General features: G+C 36.0%; 3 protein-coding genes across 3 annotated transcripts in view; all 3 read right to left on the bottom strand.

Annotated features, from left to right (window-relative positions):
* The window catches only part of LOC148905679 (uncharacterized), a 39883-nt gene extending 32335 nt beyond the window's left edge, over window positions 1-7548 (bottom strand). The window contains exons 1-2 of the mRNA XM_089039823.1: window positions 7386-7548; window positions 6920-7294 (exon numbers count right to left, since the gene is read on the bottom strand). Of these exons, the coding sequence (XP_088895949.1) occupies window positions 6920-7294; window positions 7386-7542 (532 nt within the window). The 5' untranslated portion in view covers window positions 7543-7548. The remainder of the gene's footprint in view (window positions 1-6919; window positions 7295-7385) is intronic.
* Window positions 813-1338, bottom strand: LOC148905680 (uncharacterized). The gene is made up of 2 exons (XM_089040240.1): window positions 1287-1338; window positions 813-1195 (listed from the first exon to the last, which is right to left on the bottom strand). Exons 1-2 carry the CDS (start codon window positions 1336-1338, stop codon window positions 813-815), a joined length of 435 nt encoding a protein of 144 aa, XP_088896366.1.
* A 530-nt stretch (window positions 7549-8078) lies between the features above and the next one.
* On the bottom strand, window positions 8079-8736 carry LOC148905678 (uncharacterized). The gene is made up of 2 exons (XM_089039856.1): window positions 8598-8736; window positions 8079-8506 (listed from the first exon to the last, which is right to left on the bottom strand). The coding sequence occupies exons 1-2, from the start codon at window positions 8728-8730 to the stop codon at window positions 8124-8126; spliced, it is 516 nt and encodes a 171-aa protein (XP_088895982.1). The 5' UTR covers window positions 8731-8736; the 3' UTR covers window positions 8079-8123.
* Between the last annotated feature and the right edge of the window lie 10873 nt (window positions 8737-19609).

The raw sequence follows: 19609 nt of genomic DNA, 5'->3' as shown, positions 1-19609 counted from the left end.
AGCAATGCAAAATAGAAAACTATTACCAGTGATTCCATACTGTAAAGTAGACTCTTGTACGATTTTTACATAATTCATGTGCTTTCTGCAATAAATATATTTTATTTTCGCCAAATAATTGCTGTGATCTTTAGTAATGGTTTCGCCTCACTTTACGATATGTTAGAAGTTGGGCTACCTGTGTAATGTTCTAGCTCGTGTGTAACACATTATTATTACTACACTGATACCCTTACTAGTTAAAGTTAACACTTATCGTTCACAACTAGATATACGTCCTATATCTATTTTCATCAAAGTATAAGCGGAAGTGTAGTTAAAATAAAGAAACTAAAAGAGCCACCGGATACTGATAAACCATGCACGAAGCCTTTACTTGTCGAAAAGCAAGCGCTGATCTAGTCAATCAAAACTTACTATCATGCATATACAGAAAATAAGACCTGTAAGATGTAACTTTGAACTTCTATTCATAACCAAAGATCGTGATTTACAGTGTAACCCACTGAACCTGTGAGTTGATGATATTAATTTCTATACTAGTATATAAATAAAGAATTTTTCTTTTGTAACAAATTAGTACTTGATCAGAAAATAAATATATATAATCATTTGTTCTCGGAAGTAAAATAATACATAGCTCAACATCGCCAAATAAACAATCTAGCAAGAATATTCTCTAATAAAATATCGCATGATCGATATTCACACAAACAGATCTATCATGTTTTTAGTGCGTACCTCAAAACCATATATCCATTTGAATTGTAAGACAACTGTTTGTAATTTAAGCTTCAGACCTCCAAGTTTAATTACTTACCATCCACATTCAGCTTTGTGTTTTTTACAGAACTGTCCGGGTCATCGTCGTACACAGTTATTCTATAATACATCTCGTCAGTTGTCCTTGATAGATTAAGGAACGAGAAAATAATATTAAGAACATTCAAATTTGCTTGAACATCTAAGTCCATGTCAGCACCTCGCTCGGTTAGCAGTATCTCTACACCAGACGGCTTTCTTCTTATCAGGTCTACGTCTCCTGGACCAGCAACATTTATAAGGCTCCTTGTGATCTTGACTGCTGTCCATGTATTACCATCACCGATACGAACACTCCAGTTGAGCTTTGCCGTTCCACCTTCCACAACATTCACTGTATCGTCGGAATGTAGCCAAGTGAATGTTCCAGCATCTAGAAAACAACCGAATGTGATCTTGATCCGTAACGTGTTGTTTGTTATCGTTTAGTCATATTATTGCTCCAATAAACCTTATTCCCTTACCTGAGGAATGGAAGAGCAGTGTAGAAAAGAAAACTATTACCAATGATTCCATTATTGAAAAGCAGATTTCAAGGTTTCAAGGTTTTTTATTTCCCAGAATGAGAATGTTATACTTTACATCACTATTAAAGAAAAATTAACTGGGAGGAGCAGAAGAAAACAACCCAAAAGGGTTAAGAGAATATTTCTGCAGCTTGAAACTATATAATACTTTCAAATAAGAACTTACAAGGGGGAAAGTAGCAAACTAAAATAGATTCAATACACATAAAAAGTTATATATAATAAAGTGAAGTTTGAACTAAATTAAAGTAGGAAATAAAGTTACATTGAAGCAAAACCTAAATAGAATCAAAATTCTAAAGCAACAGATGTTTTTTAAACTTATTTTTAAAGACTTTATGTGTTGAACTGGTTTTTATATTATGTGGTAAATCATTCCAGCTTGTGACAGCTGCATACTTAACACCAAACTTCCCATATTTTTGGTTTACTGGAGGGAAATATAGATTTTTATTTGATTTAGACCGCCTATTGTAATTGTGAATCAAATCTGTACCTTGAAAAAGGTTACCAAAAATATCTGGTAGATTGGAGTTTGAATGTTTGTAAGCTAGTTTACAGAGATGAAATTTATTTATTTCAAAAATATTTAGGATGTCAAGTTTTTAAAAAAGTGGTCTGCTGGGTGTTCTGAAGTTTGAAAACGTAATTACACGGAGAGCTCGTTTTTGTGGGTAACACACAACAGGCAGAACGAAGCCTGGGAGTGGATGAACAAACAATGAATGGTAAGATAAAACAAAGAACGCAGCTCACATGTAGAACAATACACATTGTTCACCATAATCCATGCTTTCTTTGTTTTTGTTATTTTGCCCAATCCAAAGCTTCGTTCTACCAGTGGACACCGACCCGTTTTTGTAGAATGTGAATGGGTTTAATCCTTGATTTGTAGTTACTACCCCAAATCAAGGTGCCATAAGAAAGATACGGATATATGAAACTATAATAAAGATTTATTAGAGCTTCAAGAGAAAGATAGTGTCTGCATTTATAGAGAATTCCAATTGATTTTGCAATTTTTCTTGACACAAAAGAAATTTGAGGACTCCATGTAAGGTTCTCATCCAAAAGTACACGTAAGAATTTAGTATGTGACGTTTTATCAATATTTTGACCTTTTTAAAGGGACAACAGACCTTGAACTCCACCAGCCACGATATTTCTAAGCCGTTGCTGCGTTCCAAATAAGATATATTTTGTTTTTGACAAATTGACTTTTAGTTTATTGGCCTTAAACCAATCATTTAATGACAGTAGCTACTTGTTTAGGATATTCAGTAGCTTTTCTAAGGCATTTATTGTTGCATAGAAGATTCATATCATCAGCGTAGAGCAATAAGTGAATTGTTTTTGTGACAAATTGAGCATCATTCATGTATATCAAAAAAAGGATTGGACCGAGAATAGAACCTTGAGGAACCCCATAAGATATTGTTTTAAGGTTTGAATTAGTTCCATCGACACACACATATTGTTTACAATCTCTGAGATAGCTTTCAAACCAGCTTAAAGTATCACTACTAAGACTGTAATAGGAAAGCTTATGCAGCAAAATATCGTGACTGACAGTATCAAAGGCCTTTGAAAGATCAAGAAAGACACCAAAAGAAATACATCCATTATCAAAGGAATCTATTATTCTCTGAACAAAATCAAGAACTGCCAAAGTTGTATTTCGTTTTTTCCTAAAACCAAATTGATAATCAAACAAAAGGTGATTACACTCTAAATGATTTGTTAAACTTTCACATACAATTTTTTCAAAAATTTTTGAAAATGTCGGAAGTAACGATATCGGTCTAAAACTAGATATTAATTCTTGATCACCATTTTTGAACAAAGGAATAACTTTAGCAATTTTCATTTCTTCAGGGAATGTATTAGTCATTTTAGATGTATTATAAATAAAAGAAAGTGGCTGACAAATGAATTCAGCAACTTTTTTTACGTATCTAATAGGTATTCCATCAATACCAACAGCTTTCTGCTGGTCAAGACTATATAGTTTGTCCAGAACTGTAAGATGAGAAATAATTGGCAAGCTGAGATTTGTAGCACAGCTTGGTATTTTCAGCCAATTTTTGTAGTTAGTTTGACAGTTACTAAACTTTTTAGCAAGAGAAGGTTCTACATTTGTGAAATAGGTATTAAATACATTGGCAATATCAAGAGACTTAGTATAACGTTTATTATTATAGACTATAGATGAAATACCTTTTGGTTGTGCTTTTTTTTGTTTAAGATTTCATTAATTGCCTTCCAAGTAGATCTTATGTTACCTTGTGCATTTTCCAATAATGGTTTATAAAATTTTTTTTTTGTAAATCGAATTAGATGATTTAGCCTATTACGATAATTACGGAACCTAGATATGTTCTTGGGAGTTGGATTCTTCAGTTTAGCTCTATACATCTTATTTTTCCTTTTTATTGATTTAATGATACCTGACGTTATCCAGGGATGAATTAAAGTATTAGAGTTGATACGAACTGTTTTTAACGGAAAGTGTTTATCATATAATTTGGTAAAAGTTTCGATTAAATGTTTATATTGTATATTAACATTCTTGCTGTCATATATGGTTGACCAATCAGCTGAAGATATATCCTGAACAAAATCTTCTTCGGCCGATTTTGAAGAGATTCGCTTAGTTTTCTTTTTTTGATAATTCTTAGCTTTAGAGCCATATTGAAGGAGGAACACAGGTAGATGATCAGATATATCTGTGTATAAGATACCAGGATGAGTGGTATCAACACTGTCAAGTGCATTTGAATAAATATTGTCTATTAAAGTGGCAGAAGCATCCGTTATTGTAGTTGGCTTTACAATTGAAGGAAAAAACAAGTATAAATAACATATTATTAAAGAATGAAAAAGTTTCTTCATGAGTATCTGATTTCAAAAGATCGATATTAAAATCACCTGCAATGTAGCATTTGTTACTTTTTTGTAAATTGTCTAGTAAGCATGAGAGACATTTAGAGTAGGTATCTATATTTGTATTTGGCGGTTTATAAGTCACGCCAACCGTGATTTTTTCGTTATTTCTTTCTAAATCGACAGAAATAATTTGAGTTTCATCACTGTTACAACTAACATCATCGCGAGCCTTAACTATGTAACTGTTTTTAATGTACAGGGCAATGCCGCCACCTTTGGCATTTGGCCTGTTTAGGAAAACCGGAGTATGGTAGTTAGATAAGTTGAAGGAAGTAAGATCGTCATTATTTCCAAGCCATGTCTCAGATAGAGCTATTACGTCGAATTCAAAATCAAGAGAAGCAAGATAGCATTAAGATCATCGAAATGTTTTCTTAAACTTCTTATGTTAAAATGTATCATAGAGAAATTAATACTTTTGCTTGTTAGTTTTTGAAAGCTATCTTCAGTGTAATACTTACATTTGTTAGTCATTTCATCATCCGGATCACAAAAATTATCAAGGAAATTAGCTTTGGATTTTGCGATATTATTGTCATCTCTAAAGGGATGAAAAGAAAGCGTACAGAGGCGATCAAGCGATGAACTTGACCCATTTTGCAATTCAAACAAAGCAGTATTAAATTCGTCATTATTTAGATGCATAAAAGGCAGGGCGTTCATGACACATTTTTGACATAAGAAACTGTCAACAAAACAATCAACTTCATTAGCCAACGAAGTCTTTTTTAAACACTTAAGTGGGAGAAGCAACAACAATACGAGCATTGGACAACTATAGAATTAGCATAAATTCGCTTACTGCAATAAAAACAGCATTTACGATAAATATTTTTCTAATACCATTTAAAGAAAAGAGAGAGAAAAAGAAAACATTTCTTAAGTTAAGAAAGAGTGAGCTAATAAAGATGTGCTTATTATTTATATGAGGAAAATATATACTATGTATGCTAGGCTATAAGTTTGGTTTTAAGTTGATATTATAAGCATAGCTATTACGATAGATGATGTAAATATTATTAATATTAAAGTACAGTAAGCTACTTAGCTTAGTCCATATATCGACGCAGATAGCTGCAGCTCCATATGAAAGGTCGTAAGAGCGGTTCTCTCCTCTTGTCAAACAAATTGATCTTGCCTTGAAAAGCGCTAAGTTAACATGTACAAATTCAGCCATCATTGTTACCATCATCTCCAATCGTGCTTTGACTCTGTGCTAGACCTGGTTAATATCCAGCACTTGCTCCCAAAAATCCAAAAGGCGCAGACGGCAACTGGCTTAGATAGCGATCTTTTATGACCAAACGATCAACGATCAAGCTTTTCGTAGTTCTTCTTGCTGTTCACTCCTCCTTTGAAGTACACGTGCCGAGAAATCTTCGTTTATGAAGATTCCTGTACCTTTCAGCCTCTTGCTACACTTTAGGATCTGTTCTTTATCTTTGTAGTTGAGAAACTTTGCGACAATCTGTTTAGGTTTTCCACTTCTCGGTTTCCCAGTACGGTGAGCTCTTTCGATTAAAATATTGTCAGCATCCAAACCCAACTTTGAATCAAGCAGGTCTTTGACTTTCTTTTCGGTTGTTTCCCAATTTTCAATTCGATCCTCCTGAATACCTGAAATTCTTACATTATTTCGCCTACTCTGATTCTCGAGATAATCCACTTTATCTTGCAGCTCTTCTAATTGTTTCTTCAAGGTATTTAGATTGGTGTTCAAATCATCAACAGTTTTACCTTTGTCCTTGAGATCATCGATGTCACTTTGAGAGTACTCAAGACTGCTTTTGATTTCTTGAATATCACGAGTTATTATATCTAAACGACTGTTGAAATTATTCATTAACATTTTTAGAAAGTTGTTGTAACAGTTTTCCTGAACTTTAAGAAGTTCCGTAACTACTTCTAAGGTAACTGGTGCAGAGCTCTTACAGATATAAGTTTAGTTAGAAGTTTACGTAATTCATGTGCTTTTAACAATAAATAGTGAGTCACTGTCGTTTTCATTGATGGTCTCGTGTCACTTAACATAATATATTCAGTTGGGCTACATGTGTCTTGACTTGTCCGTGTAACGCAACTAACTGGATATGCATTCATATCTATTTTCATCGCACGTTATAAGCGGAATTACTTTGCAATTAAGTAACCTAAATTAAGTAAACTAATGATCCACCGGGTAACGATGAACCAAGGAGCCTTTATTTATCGAAAAGCAAGTGCTGATCTAGTCAGTCAAAACTGTCCATCATGCATATACAGAATATAAGACCTGTCAGATGTAACCTTAAACTACTATCCATATGCAAAGAGTATCAATTGAGTTACTATATATGAGTATCAATGGGATTTATAAACCAAATTTATATTTAAAACATTTTCTTAATTAATCCTTATTACTTAATAAATATTGAGTCTATCTTTATTCGTACCCGGAAGTAAGTAAGTAAGTAAGTAAGGAAAATAATAGATTGCACAATTTACGAACAGGTTTTCGCTAATAAAAATCAAGCGATATTCAGACAATGAGAATGTTCTTGGTGCATAAAGTCAAAATCATATACTCATTGTTATTCAAATTGCAAACTTGTTAGTTTCAGAACTTCAGAGTGTTCTTTACTTACCATCCACATTCAGTTTTGTATTTCTCGCATTACTGTCCGGGTCATCGTCGAACACAGTTATTCTGTAATACATCTCGTCAGTTTTCCTTGATAGATTACGAAGCGAGAAAGTAATATTAAGAACATTCAAATTCGCTTGAACATCTAAGTCCATGTCAGCACCTCGTTCAGACAGCAGTATCTTTACACCAGACGGCTTTCTTCTTATCATGTCGACGTCTCCTGCACCAGCAACAATTATAAGGGTTCTTGTGATCTTGACTGCTGTCCATGTCTTACCAGCACCAATACTAACACTCCAGTTGAGCTTTGCCGTTCCACCTTCCACAACATTCACTGTATCGTCGGAATGTAGCCAAGTGAATGTTCCAGCATCTAGAAAACAACCGAATGTGATCTTGATCCGTAACGTGTTGTTTGTTATCGTTTAGTCATATTATTGCTCCAATAAACCTTATTCCCTTACCTGAGGAATGGAAGAGCAGTGTAGAAAAGAAAACTATTACCAATGATTCCATTATTGAAAAGCGGACATAAGTTAGAAGTTTACGTAATTCATGTGCTTTTAACAATAAATAGTGAGTCACTGTCGTTTTCATTGATGGTCTCGTGTCACTTAACATAATATATTCAGTTGGGCTACATGTGTCTTGACTTGTCCGTGTAACGCAACTAACTGGATATGCATTCATATCTATTTTCATCGCACGTTATAAGCGGAATTACTTTGCAATTAAGTAACCTAAATTAAGTAAACTAATGATCCACCGGGTAACGATGAACCAAGGAGCCTTTATTTATCGAAAAGCAAGTGCTGATCTAGTCAGTCAAAACTGTCCATCATGCATATACAGAATATAAGACCTGTCAGATGTAACCTTAAACTACTATCCATATGCAAAGAGTATCAATTGAGTTACTATATATGAGTATCAATGGGATTTATAAACCAAATTTATATTTAAAACATTTTCTTAATTAATCCTTATTACTTAATAAATATTGAGTCTATCTTTATTCGTACCCGGAAGTAAGTAAGTAAGTAAGGAAAATAATAGATTGCACAATTTACGAACAGGTTTTCGCTAATAAAAATCAAGCGATATTCAGACAATGAGAATGTTCTTGGTGCATAAAGTCAAAATCATATACTCATTGTTATTCAAATTGCAAACTTGTTAGTTTCAGAACTTCAGAGTGTTCTTTACTTACCATCCACATTCAGTTTTGTATTTCTCGCATTACTGTCCGGGTCATCGTCGAACACAGTTATTCTGTAATACATCTCGTCAGTTTTCCTTGATAGATTACGAAGCGAGAAAGTAATATTAAGAACATTCAAATTCGCTTGAACATCTAAGTCCATGTCAGCACCTCGTTCAGACAGCAGTATCTTTACACCAGACGGCTTTCTTCTTATCATGTCTATGTCTCCTGGACCAGCAACATTTATAAAGGTTCTTGTGATCTTGATCGCTGTCCATGTATTACCATCACCGATACGAACACTCCAGTTGAGCTTTGCCGTTCCACCTTCCACAACATTCACTGTATCGTCGGAATGTAGCCAAGTGAATGTTCCAGCATCTAGAAAACAACCGAATGTGATCTTGATCCGTAACGTGTTGTTTGTTATCGTTTAGTCATATTATTGCTCCAATAAACCTTATTCCCTTACCTGAGGAATGGAAGAGCAGTGTAGAAAAGAAAACTATTACCAATGATTCCATTATTGAAAAGCGGACATAAGTTAGAAGTTTACGTAATTCATGTGCTTTTAACAATAAATAGTGAGTCACTGTCGTTTTCATTGATGTTCTCGTGTCACTTAACATAATATATTCAGTTGGGCTACTTGTGTCTTGACCTGTCCATATATAACGTAATTAACTGGATATGCCTTCATATTTATTTTCATCATGTTATAGCAGAAGTACATTTGAATTAAGAGGCTGTCTCTGTAATAACCTCATAACCATTTTGGGTGAAAAAACAGATTTCTTTCAAACTTTGTGTGTGAGTGTGCCCTTCCAAGGTTATTTCCAAAGCACATTTTGTTTTGTGTCTCGGCGTTTTTTTGCAAAGTTTCAGGAGGGGGGTGGGGGGGGGGGGGGTCCCCTTGGGGGCCAAATTAGTGATTTTGTCTACTTCTCATTCCTGAAAATTCGGCGATGTTTAAAAATTCGTAAATCCATAACAAATTATCACAACACTAAATCCTTCCATATTATAGTAGATATATATGTTATGCAAAGATGAGTAGCCTTAAAGTTAAATATGAACTTATTCATATCTAGATATTTCAATTTTATCGACCATCGATAGTCGACTTTGGCCAGCTGGCTAAGATATGGCTTAGGAAAAAAATCAAAACTCAAAAGTTAGACTTCGCAGGACTATAATATTTGAGTACTGCAGAGATAAAAGGTAGTTCTTACAGAAATTAAAATAACATTTCGCGGCCAGCAGGTTTTGAGAAGTGAACAGGTCGACAAACTTTCAAACGCACACATCGTTCGCGGTAGAACCACGCTAATGCACTAGTCAATTGAAACCCCCGCCCCCCGACCCCCGCGGCTAGCGGGGCACTGAACGGGGACGTGACGCGTTTTTGATGTGCTTTTAAGAGCATGATTGCACCGGGGGTTCGGGGATTTAACGAATTGTTTTCTCAGCGGGGAATCGAGTGGGAATTTTAACGCTCGTTTGAATATGTAAGGGTCTGGAAGCAAGAGGTCGACCATCTTGAAAAATACCAAGAAGGTGTTGTGATTCCAAGCACAGGCAGCCTGTAGCCTAGAGTACAGAGCAGTATGTTCTACACAAAACACATGCTCAAGCAAACGTATAGCAGTTTCTACCTATACACTTTTACACTGAACTCCACTGATAAGCACCTTTCTTAAAATTGTAGTCTTAATAGGTTGTGTGGAGGGGTCTTAAAGTGAGAATTCAGTAGCCCAACAGGTTCTTTAAAAAACCCAGGTTCTTATACGCGGGTTTTGTTCAGTCGTTTCGGTCAGTTCGAATGTAGAATTAGATCATGATTAATCTATTAAAACTACTGCTTCACAATATTTACAAGCATTGTTCGACTCATCATCAATTTGATACCATTAAACTCTCAGCTGACTAGACGTAAACCTAAACATTTTCGTACGATTTGAGGTTCTAAGCCCATGAAAATATTGAACATTGAATATTTAGTGCATGGAACACGCAACAATTGGCTCTGTGTAGCACAAGAATTTGGAGTTGGCGTGAAATGTGTTTCTTGTTGACTACTAATCTACTAAACCAAAATAACGGGGCCACAATAGCGGGGGCTTTAACAGTGAATTCGCCCCCGACTACCGGGGAAAATGTCTGATTTTAACACCACTCAAATGTAAAATTCCCCGGTATTTCGCGGGGATCGGGGTGTGGGGGTTTCAATTGACTAGTGCATAAAAGATGTCGAGCGTTTTCGGGACGGGTTGGACCGCGAACATGATGAGAGAACACATTACGAGCGAACATTTACGAGTAACCAATTTACCGTGAACCATTTTTTGAGAAAAATCTATCTAGCTATACAAATAGCGAAACAACTTAACATTTAAGCAATAGAAAACTTTTTCCGTGTTTACATAGCCTGATAGCAACACTCGGGGAGGTTGGGAGAATTCGAGACAGTTATGCAAACCCGAGACGTAGTCGAGGGTTTGCATAATTGTCGAGAATTCTCCCAACCCCCCGAGTGTTGCTATCAGGCTATGTAAACACAGAGAAAAAAGTTTTCTATTGCTTTTATAAAATAAATAATAAGGAAAAACATTACCACTTGCAAGAAAATAAATCTTTATTTGAATTTGATTCTTATATTAAAATACAAATTCTCCATACATCACGAACTTCGATCGTTAGCCAATCGAATTTCGTGTAATAAACGCCAAGGAGGCAAATGTGAAGCGAGAAAGAATCGCTAGCTATTTTAAACATTTATCATTCTAAAACTTTAAAACAAATACAAAGAAATGTCCAAAGATTGAATAGAAATCTTAATAAAAGATTTCAGAATTGATTATCTTTACAAAAGTGGATAACAAGTGTCACTGTGACTGGAATTCTCGGTTGAAAGAAACGTGGTTTTGCTCAATTTGACAGCGAGAAAACATGGCAGCGAAGTTGATTGTTCGTCTTGCCTCGAGAAGATATTTTGTGGAGCTGAAGAGCTATCGCTGGAAAAAGTTTGAAGCTGCTGACTGTTTCCTTGAAATACTTGTATTCTTTATCGGGTGGTGCATTTAAATCATGAGAAAGCACGTCGCTGAACAACCGCAGCTGTCCTGACGAAGGACGTGTGTTGTAGCTCCTGAGGGAATTCTCTTTGCGGTGACCAACGAGAGATTGTCATGATATTACGACCAGAAAGACCTGCATGAGACCATAGGGTTATGCCTGTGGCCCTGACACAAGTCAAAATTTGGAACTTCGTCTTCAAAATACATTTTTGGGGGCGTTTTTTTCCTCGAAAGAAACTGTAAATTTTTAATTTTTGAACTTGTACCGGGAAAACACGAAAGTTGTGACGTCACAACTGTGTTTACATATCCTCATGCAAACATGGCTATCAACCAATCACAGCGTGCGTACTATTTAATTTATTTTATAAATATATTTAGGCACTGCCTAAAAGCGAAGCTCCCGATACGGAAGTCACAGGGAGAACAATTTGAATGAAACTGAAACTGGTAAAAATAAGATCGGGGAAAAAATCTTCAATTATTTTTTATTCGAAATGATGATAATTTCTCCCATAATAAAAACCATGCAGTGAAATCGAATCGAAATGCACTACATCGTTTTTTTGTTTTTTTGTTGTTTTTTTTTGCGCGAGTATACTCTCCCACTTAGGGGCTAGTTTTGTTCTTAGAAGATTCTTCGACAAAAAGTTTTCCAAGCCCTGCAGTTTTAGGCTTTGAATCTATTTTACTTAAAGAAAAACGAAAGATAATTACAGATAATCCAATATCAAGTTTAGTGAAATTCACCTCGGATGTCTTTCATTGAAATCGAAAATCTGGAGATTTAGGATTGAAATCAAGACCAAAAAACAGACTTGAAAACTGGTTAACGTGAGCAAAAAATGAGGTTTACTTAATAGAGAAGTTCCGTGTAACCGCACTAAGCTCACTATTGATGATAATGAGTCAACTAAACTTATTCAAATGAGTTTACAAACCAACCTATTTATCCTGCTAATACAAAATTTATGTATTTTATTGGAAGGAACGAAATAAAAAGTCTGACATAACGTGGGTGACTGCGAATAGAGTGTCAGCACAGTTAACAACGATGAACGCTAGATATACAGTTCTATACAGGGCTTACAATTCGACTGGAGATATCAATTCTAATTATACTTTTATTTTCTTACAGCCAAGTGTATTTGAACCCACAGTAGTAGGAGTATTGCGGCAAATAATCAAGCAGTTTACCAAAGCTCGGCTGATGGTTGTTCTTTGAATTATTAAATTTTCACACGAGCCCATGAAACTATTCATCATGAAGTGTGAACAACGATTTGATTAACTCATATGTCGACGCCATGTCGCGTGTGGCTTCAACCAAAAATACGGAAAGAAGAAATAAACCAAGAGGTACGAGAAAAAAGAGACGTTTACTTCATATTTCTTTATTACTGACAAATACGCTACCGCTCATGGTCCCTCATGTACTTTCGTCAATGCCTTTGCAAGACTTTTTACAACGTTTGGTCCCTCTGCTACTCTTCCTTATTTCCTTGGGTTGTCCGTTCACATATTCAACAGTTGCTTTGATAAATCGCCTTCCATCTCAACCTGATTTCCCCTTTCATGGGCGTGACGTGTTCAGCATGTACCATCGTCACAGATATTTGTTTTGGCTTAATACCGGCGAATTACCAGAGACCCTTGAACAGTTCGTGTACGATATTGCACGAGAAATGCGTCGTCATGATAGAGATGGGAATATTCGACAAAGGCAAAGAAGAGGAAAATTAAATTTGAAAAATTAAGTGTTGTTAGTGATGATGGCTCCGTAAATACCCTTATCTGGATAGCCTGGCATTGTTATTCGACATAAGCATACAGACTGTGTCAGCAATTATATATCATGTGGTTCCTGTCCTCTGGAGATATTTCCAAAGCCAAATTACATGGCTATCGGTTGCAGAATGGAATGCTATGCGAGGTAATTGGCCATCGTTTCCAGATGCTGTAGGGTGTATTGATGGAACGCCCCATAGGATATAAAGGCCAGAGCAAGAACCGCAGCGTGAGTTTTATAACGGACATCCCCATTACCATCTCATGAGTACTCAAATTATCACTGACAATGAAAATAACATCATTTTTGCAAGCTGGATTTGTTGGAAGCATAGTTGATTCAATGGCATACAGACTTATGACTCAAGTAGGACCTGGGCAAGCACTTGATTTACCTCCTGGGGTCATTCTTTTGGCCGATCAAGGATATCCCGATGCCCTGCCACTTGTGACTCCATTTAATCAACGGCAAATCAGGGCAATGGGAACAGGGATCATGCGACAGCGTGCCCGGAAATTCAACAGACGCCTTAGTCACTATCGTATTACAGTCGAACATGCAATCAAACATGTAAAGACGTACAAAGCTATAGGATCTCTTTGGCGCCACCCACGCTGGTTCCAACCACTTGTTGTTGAGTTCTGCACATTCCTTGCACAGCGACACATAGAATTATTCCAGGCAATGTAAACATCGCAAGAGTAATCGTTGTTGACAGTCACCCATACACGTTAAGTAAGAATTGCGTTGTTTCGTTCCTTCCAATGAATTGCATTTAAAACCATCTAACTATATCAGATTTTGTATGAGCAGGATAAATTGGGTGGTTTGTAAACTCATTGAATATTTAGTTGACTCATTATCATAAATAGTGAGCTTAGTGCGCTTACACGGAACTTCTCTACTAAGTTCTTCCTAATTATGCATAAATCAGCTGAAAATGATTAGTTGTGTTATCTTGTTCTTTATTATACAGTCAATGTCATTAACGCTCTCCACCGAAAAAAAGACACATTACACATTTAAACATTTAGACGTTTACACATTTCATTGAACTAAAGTGAGCCTGAACTTTAAATGTTAAATTCAACTCGTGAATCGAAAATCCGGAATGCCCCGACCATTTAGTGAGGATTCAATATGGAGATTTGTATTTCAGCGTTTGTTTTATGACAGAACGTTCGAGGAAACACATGATACTTTTATTTAGTCTAAATGTGTAAATGTGTAAATGCGTAAGTCTGTAAGTGCGTAAGTGCGTAAGTGCTTAAGTGCGTAAGTGCGTAAGTGCGTAAGTGCGTAAGTGCGTAAGTGCGTAAGTGCGTAAGTGCGTAAGTGCGTAAGTGCGTAAGTGTGTAAGTGTGCCGAGTGTGTAAGTGTGTAAGTGTGTAGGTGTGTAGGTGTGTATGTGTGTATGTGTGTAAGTGTGTAAGTGTGTAAGTGTGTAAGTGTGTAAGTGTGTAAGTGTGTAAGTATTTTTTGGAAAAAATAGAAAATATTCTAAAAATTAAACTTAAAATAATTTCCAAGATATCCAATTAGATCCATATAGGCATTGTAAATATGAATAGTAATCTGCATTTTCATGACTTTTAAAGATGTTTCGGTACGTTTACAAACGGATTGTTTAAAAATCCAAGATGGCGGCCTTGTGGTCACGTGACTTAGTTTCCATGGTAACCAAGGCTCTAAGGTTCCTTCTTTTCACAAAAGACATTAACTTGTCAAGTTTGGGGAAGATTCGTAGAAAACTGGCTATGATATAGCTAATCAGTTTTTCATCTGAGAGCCATGCCTTAATGATGCTGAGAGTGTGTAAGTGTGTAAGTGTGTAAGTGTGTAAGTGTGTAAGTGTGTAAGTGTGTAAGTGTGTAAGTGTGTAAGTGTGTAAGTGTGTAAGTGTGTAAATGTGTAAATGTGTAAATGTGTAAATGTGTAAATGTCTTTTTTCGGTGGACAACGTTAATGACTTTGACTGTATAAACAGCGATCATTTTATTTCATACTGGACCGTAGTACAATGATTCTAAAATTCCCTGGCATTCAAGCTTATTAATGCTGTCATAGCTGTTTTCCTTTTGTCCCGTGATAAATAAGACACCGCGGCATCAAAACAATTTTATGAATGCACAAATCTACAGGAAGCCCATATCCGATTTAGTTATTAAAAAACACAGGAAGCCCATGGCCAATTCTTAATTCCACGGACAAGACCATTTGAATTACCAAAATAAATAACGGATTTTATAATAATATTTTATTTGCTTATTTTTTTCTATGATTGAGGGTCGATGTGAAGTCGATGAGAGGTCGCCGTGAGGTCGATGAGAGGTCGATGTAAGATTACCTCCTCCTCTCCTCCTCCTCCTCCACCTCCAATGCGACCCAAAAATAGCCCATTGATTGGCTGGTTTGCTCATGCATTATTAATGACGTGAGCTAGGAAAATATTTCAAAATCTTTATATAAAGATATCCATGTTGAGCTATTATCAGATATAAAGATCCATACACTTGATGGATTTGAAGAACCTGGTAGGTCTAAATGATCATTAAAATTATTCTTGAGTTGTTGAATGGAATTTATAAACCACGATATATAACACTTTTTTCTTACTTCTTCCTTATTACTTAATAAATGTTGAGTCTATCTTTATTCGTACCCGGAAGTAAGTAAGTAAGTAAGGAAAATAATAGATTGCACAATTTATAAACAGGTTTTCGCTAATAAAAATCAAACGACATTCAGACAATAAGAATGTTCTTGGTGCGTAAAGTCAAAACCATATACTCATGATCATTCAAATTGTAAACTTGTTAGTTTCAGAACGCCATAGTGTTCTTTACTTACCATCCAAGTTCAGCTTTGTGTTTCTTACAGAAGTGTCCGGATCATCGTCGTACACAGTTATTCTGTAATACATCTCGTCAGTTTTCCTTGATAGATTACGAAGCGAGAAAGTAATATTAAGAACATTCAAATTCGCTTGAACATCTAAGTCCATGTCAGCACCTCGTTCAGACAGCAGTATCTTTACACCAGACGGCTTTCTTCTTATCATGTCGACGTCTCCTGCACCAGCAACAATTATAAGGGTTCTTGTGATCTTGACTGCTGTCCATGTCTTACCAGCACCAATACTAACACTCCAGTTGAGCTTTGCCGTTCCACCTTCCACAACATTCACTGTATCGTCGGAATGTAGCCAAGTGAATGTTCCAGCATCTAGAAAACAACCGAATGTGATCTTGATTCGTAACGTGTTGTTTGTTCTTGTTTAGTCATATTATTGCTCCAATAAACCTTATTTCCTTACCTGAGGAATGGAAGAGCAAAGAAGAAATGAAAAATTTACCAGTGATTCCATCGCTGATAAGAGGTAAAAGGTTAGATTTCCGTTATTTTTTTTTGGTTCGGGCTTTTTTCATTATAGTCGTTCGATTTGTGATACGTCACAAACTGAGAGAATACTGTACGCTCACTCCCCATGAAATATAAGTAATCAAATATCATGACTAAATAAGAAGAAAACTTTAATTTAAAAAATAATAAATAAATAAATAATAAATAATAATAAATAAAAAAAAGAAATACATCGTAAAAACTGAACAAAGGAATTAAATTTACGAACGATTTCATTCAATATTAGAAGAAAATAATCATTCTTCACTGATAAAGCTAAGCACAGCATAACAACGTTGAAGATAAAGCTGTGATTTCAGGATTCTTTAGGGAGCATTCATTTTTATTAGCAGGGGAGAGGGGGGGTGTTTTATTTTATTTTATGTGTACTTTTAGTTGCGCATATGAGCATATGCATATGAAATATGCGCGTTATAAGTAATAAATTTATTATTATTATATTAGCCGGAAAGAGGAATCTCTAGGGTAGCATGGGTTACGTACGCTGCTTACGCGTCGTCTTTCACCGAAGTGAATCCAAGGGGTGGGCCGGTGGTTAGAGCCCTCCGGTCGCCACATGTGAATTGAGTTTGTTTGATGTGTTGTTCTCTCCTATGCTACGAGGGTTTTTTTCCGGGTTCTCCGGTTTCCTCCCTCCGTAGAAATCAACATGTGAGTTGAGCGTTGTGTGCATAGAATATTTAATGTAGTGGTAGTGTGTGTGAGTGAAAAGTGTCCACAATTAGAGTGCAAAAGCGCTAGAACGACTAGACACTTAAATAAAGATATTTATTTTTCATTTATTTTATAAACATGAATATAATTTTGTCTGCATATAAAAGTGATTCTCCCCTTGGAATTTGTTGAATTCTTGTCCCAATTAGGAAATACCTATCACGTGGTTCTACTGAGACTTTGGTCCATGCTTTTATAGTGAGTAAACTAGATTACACTGTAATAGTTTATTGCATGGGCTTCCTGATATTCATGTAAATAAGTTACAAAGAGTGCAATATTCTGCTACCAGGGTTATTGTAGGGCTTCCTCGTTTTTGCCACATCACACAGGCTACCTATTAGATATCGTATTCATTTTAATGTTTACGTGGGCTAGCAACACAATATTTGTCTGATTTGGTTTCAGTAAATAAGGTTTTTAGGTATAACCTCCGGAATCATAAGGGGACTCTGCTAAATCCAGCTAGTGGGAAATGTAAAAAAACTTTAGGTGACAGGGCTTTTCAATCTGCGGCCCCTAAACTGTGGAACGCTCTTTCTGTTGAAACAGGAAATTTAAATCACTTGTTAAGACATACTTTTTTAATTTAGCTTTTACTTAGAATTTTATACATCTTTATTACTATATACTGTATACTTTATTTATTTTATATATTTATGTTATTATATACTATACTATTTATATTATATTTATATTTCTCTTTATCCAATTTATTTAATTGAATGACTTAGTTAATTTCTGCGCATATCCACATGAAATATGCGCGTTATAAATATTATATACATATTTATATTTTTGTCCCTCCCCTTTATGTAGTATGAAATATTTGATGACCCCCTTTTTGACTGAGTAGAAAATTATTGGCTCTCCCCTTGATTCCACCGGTCCACCTGAAGAGTTTATCTTTTGGTCGAGTGTCGAGGGTCGAGGGTATTTGGTCGAGGGTCGAGGGTACTATGTCGAGGGTACTATGTCGAGGGTACCAAAAAATTATACTACAAATATATCTTGGTGGTTTCTAAGCCCGGGAATGGTTTCAAAACCATTAAACATATGCGTACATGTTTGATATTCCTGATACGACCACTAATAACCACCATTTATTAACTCGCGATGAAAAACATATTTACATATGTCAACATTTTACTATGTAATAAGAACCAATGTGACCTCCGACTATTCTAAAATATGTATACCGCAGGAACTCAACTCTAAATCCCATTTATAATATAACTGAAATCTAACGCGCGCTCTGATTGGCTAAAAAGCTATTAACTATTTGCCCATGGGCTGCACGCTCACGTCATTTCCTTTCTCTTGTAATTTTTTCTTACGAAAATGGACGAAATATTTCCAGATTTGCAAGACATTTTTGATTATGAAATGCCAGACTTCACTTTAGAATTAAAAAGAGTACCATATGAGACGGAGTGGAAGTAGCGGTTGTATGAATAGACTTGCTATCTCACTTGGTGTAGAAGCGGTGATTTTATAAGATACGAGGTTTGGAACGCCATTCTGCTTGGAGTTAAGCTTGAAGATGGACCAGGATCGCTTGGGATTTTCTTTGAGAACGGCGCCGAGTGACGCAAAGAAGCTTTTACAATTTGAAGTTATCATTTTCTTGGTTTCTGCTCTCAGAGCGCGATACTTAGACTCAAGAGCTTCAGATGACTTTTTCTTAGATTTCAGTTTCTTGAGTTTCCTTCTGACGGTCTCCTTTTTTTTGAGTGAGTGAATTACGATACCATCGATCAACGGGGGTGTATTTTTACGCCGTAGTTTTGTTCGAGGTATATGTCTTTCAACTGCGTCCATAAGGCTGTTCTTCCATAGCGACCAGTCTTGGTTGATATCTGACAGGTTGTCCATGTCTCTAAGTAAATTCTCGAGCGCCTTCCTTAGACTGTCAAAGTCACCTCCTTTGTAATCCAGAAAAGGTCTGACACAATTATTTCGATTTGTAGTGGATACTCGAAGGTCGCACAAAACACCAGAATGGTCCGAGAATAGATCGTAGTCTGATGGCTTGACTTCTTGGATTGATGATACGCATTCAGGGGTAGATGTCATAAGGAGGTCTAGCGTATTACTGCCTCTGGTAGGAAATGTTACGTTTTGTGACAAGAAGAAGTCATTGAGTACTTCGTAGAATTCAGATTCAGCTTGGGTAGAAGTAGAAGTATCTTCATGATTCCATTTGATGCCAGGGAAGTTGAAGTCACCTGCTATGATTATACGGTCATAGAGGGAACAAAGAAAACTCAGCAGGGTTCGGAATTGGCCAATCCATGTGTCTGGAGAGTCAGTCGGTCTGTAGATGCAAGCAAGCAGCATTTTACCTCCTGTTTGAAGATCACATTCGACTGCGCAGACTTCGATGTTAGAGGTTAGCTCGACGTTTTCAGTCTTTGCAAAGCAGTCATTTTTCGTAGCGATGAGGACTCCATCAGCATTCCGTCCACGTCGATCAGATCT

This window comes from Actinia tenebrosa, unplaced genomic scaffold, assembly GCF_029948245.1.
Source record: "Actinia tenebrosa isolate PJP-AT-01 unplaced genomic scaffold, QUT_ActTen_1.0 PGA_scaffold7__59_contigs__length_16204524, whole genome shotgun sequence".
In the NCBI taxonomy this organism is placed as follows: Eukaryota; Metazoa; Cnidaria; class Anthozoa; order Actiniaria; family Actiniidae; genus Actinia; species Actinia tenebrosa.
The sequence above is the reverse complement of the archived record's forward strand: the minus strand, read 5'-3'. Positions and strand labels throughout refer to the sequence as shown.

Excerpts from the sequence above, each read along its gene's own strand:
- LOC148905678 (XM_089039856.1), bottom strand. The coding sequence starts at position 8,730 with ATGAAAACGACAGTGACTCACTATTTATTGTTAAAAGCACATGAATTA. Across the intron at positions 8,507-8,597 it reads ACTGCTCTTCCATTCCTCAG|ATGCTGGAACATTCACTTGG; the intron begins GTAAGGGAATAA and ends GTTGTTTTCTAG.
- LOC148905680 (XM_089040240.1), bottom strand. The coding sequence starts at position 1,338 with ATGGAATCATTGGTAATAGTTTTCTTTTCTACACTGCTCTTCCATTCC. Across the intron at positions 1,196-1,286 it reads ACTGCTCTTCCATTCCTCAG|ATGCTGGAACATTCACTTGG; the intron begins GTAAGGGAATAA and ends GTTGTTTTCTAG.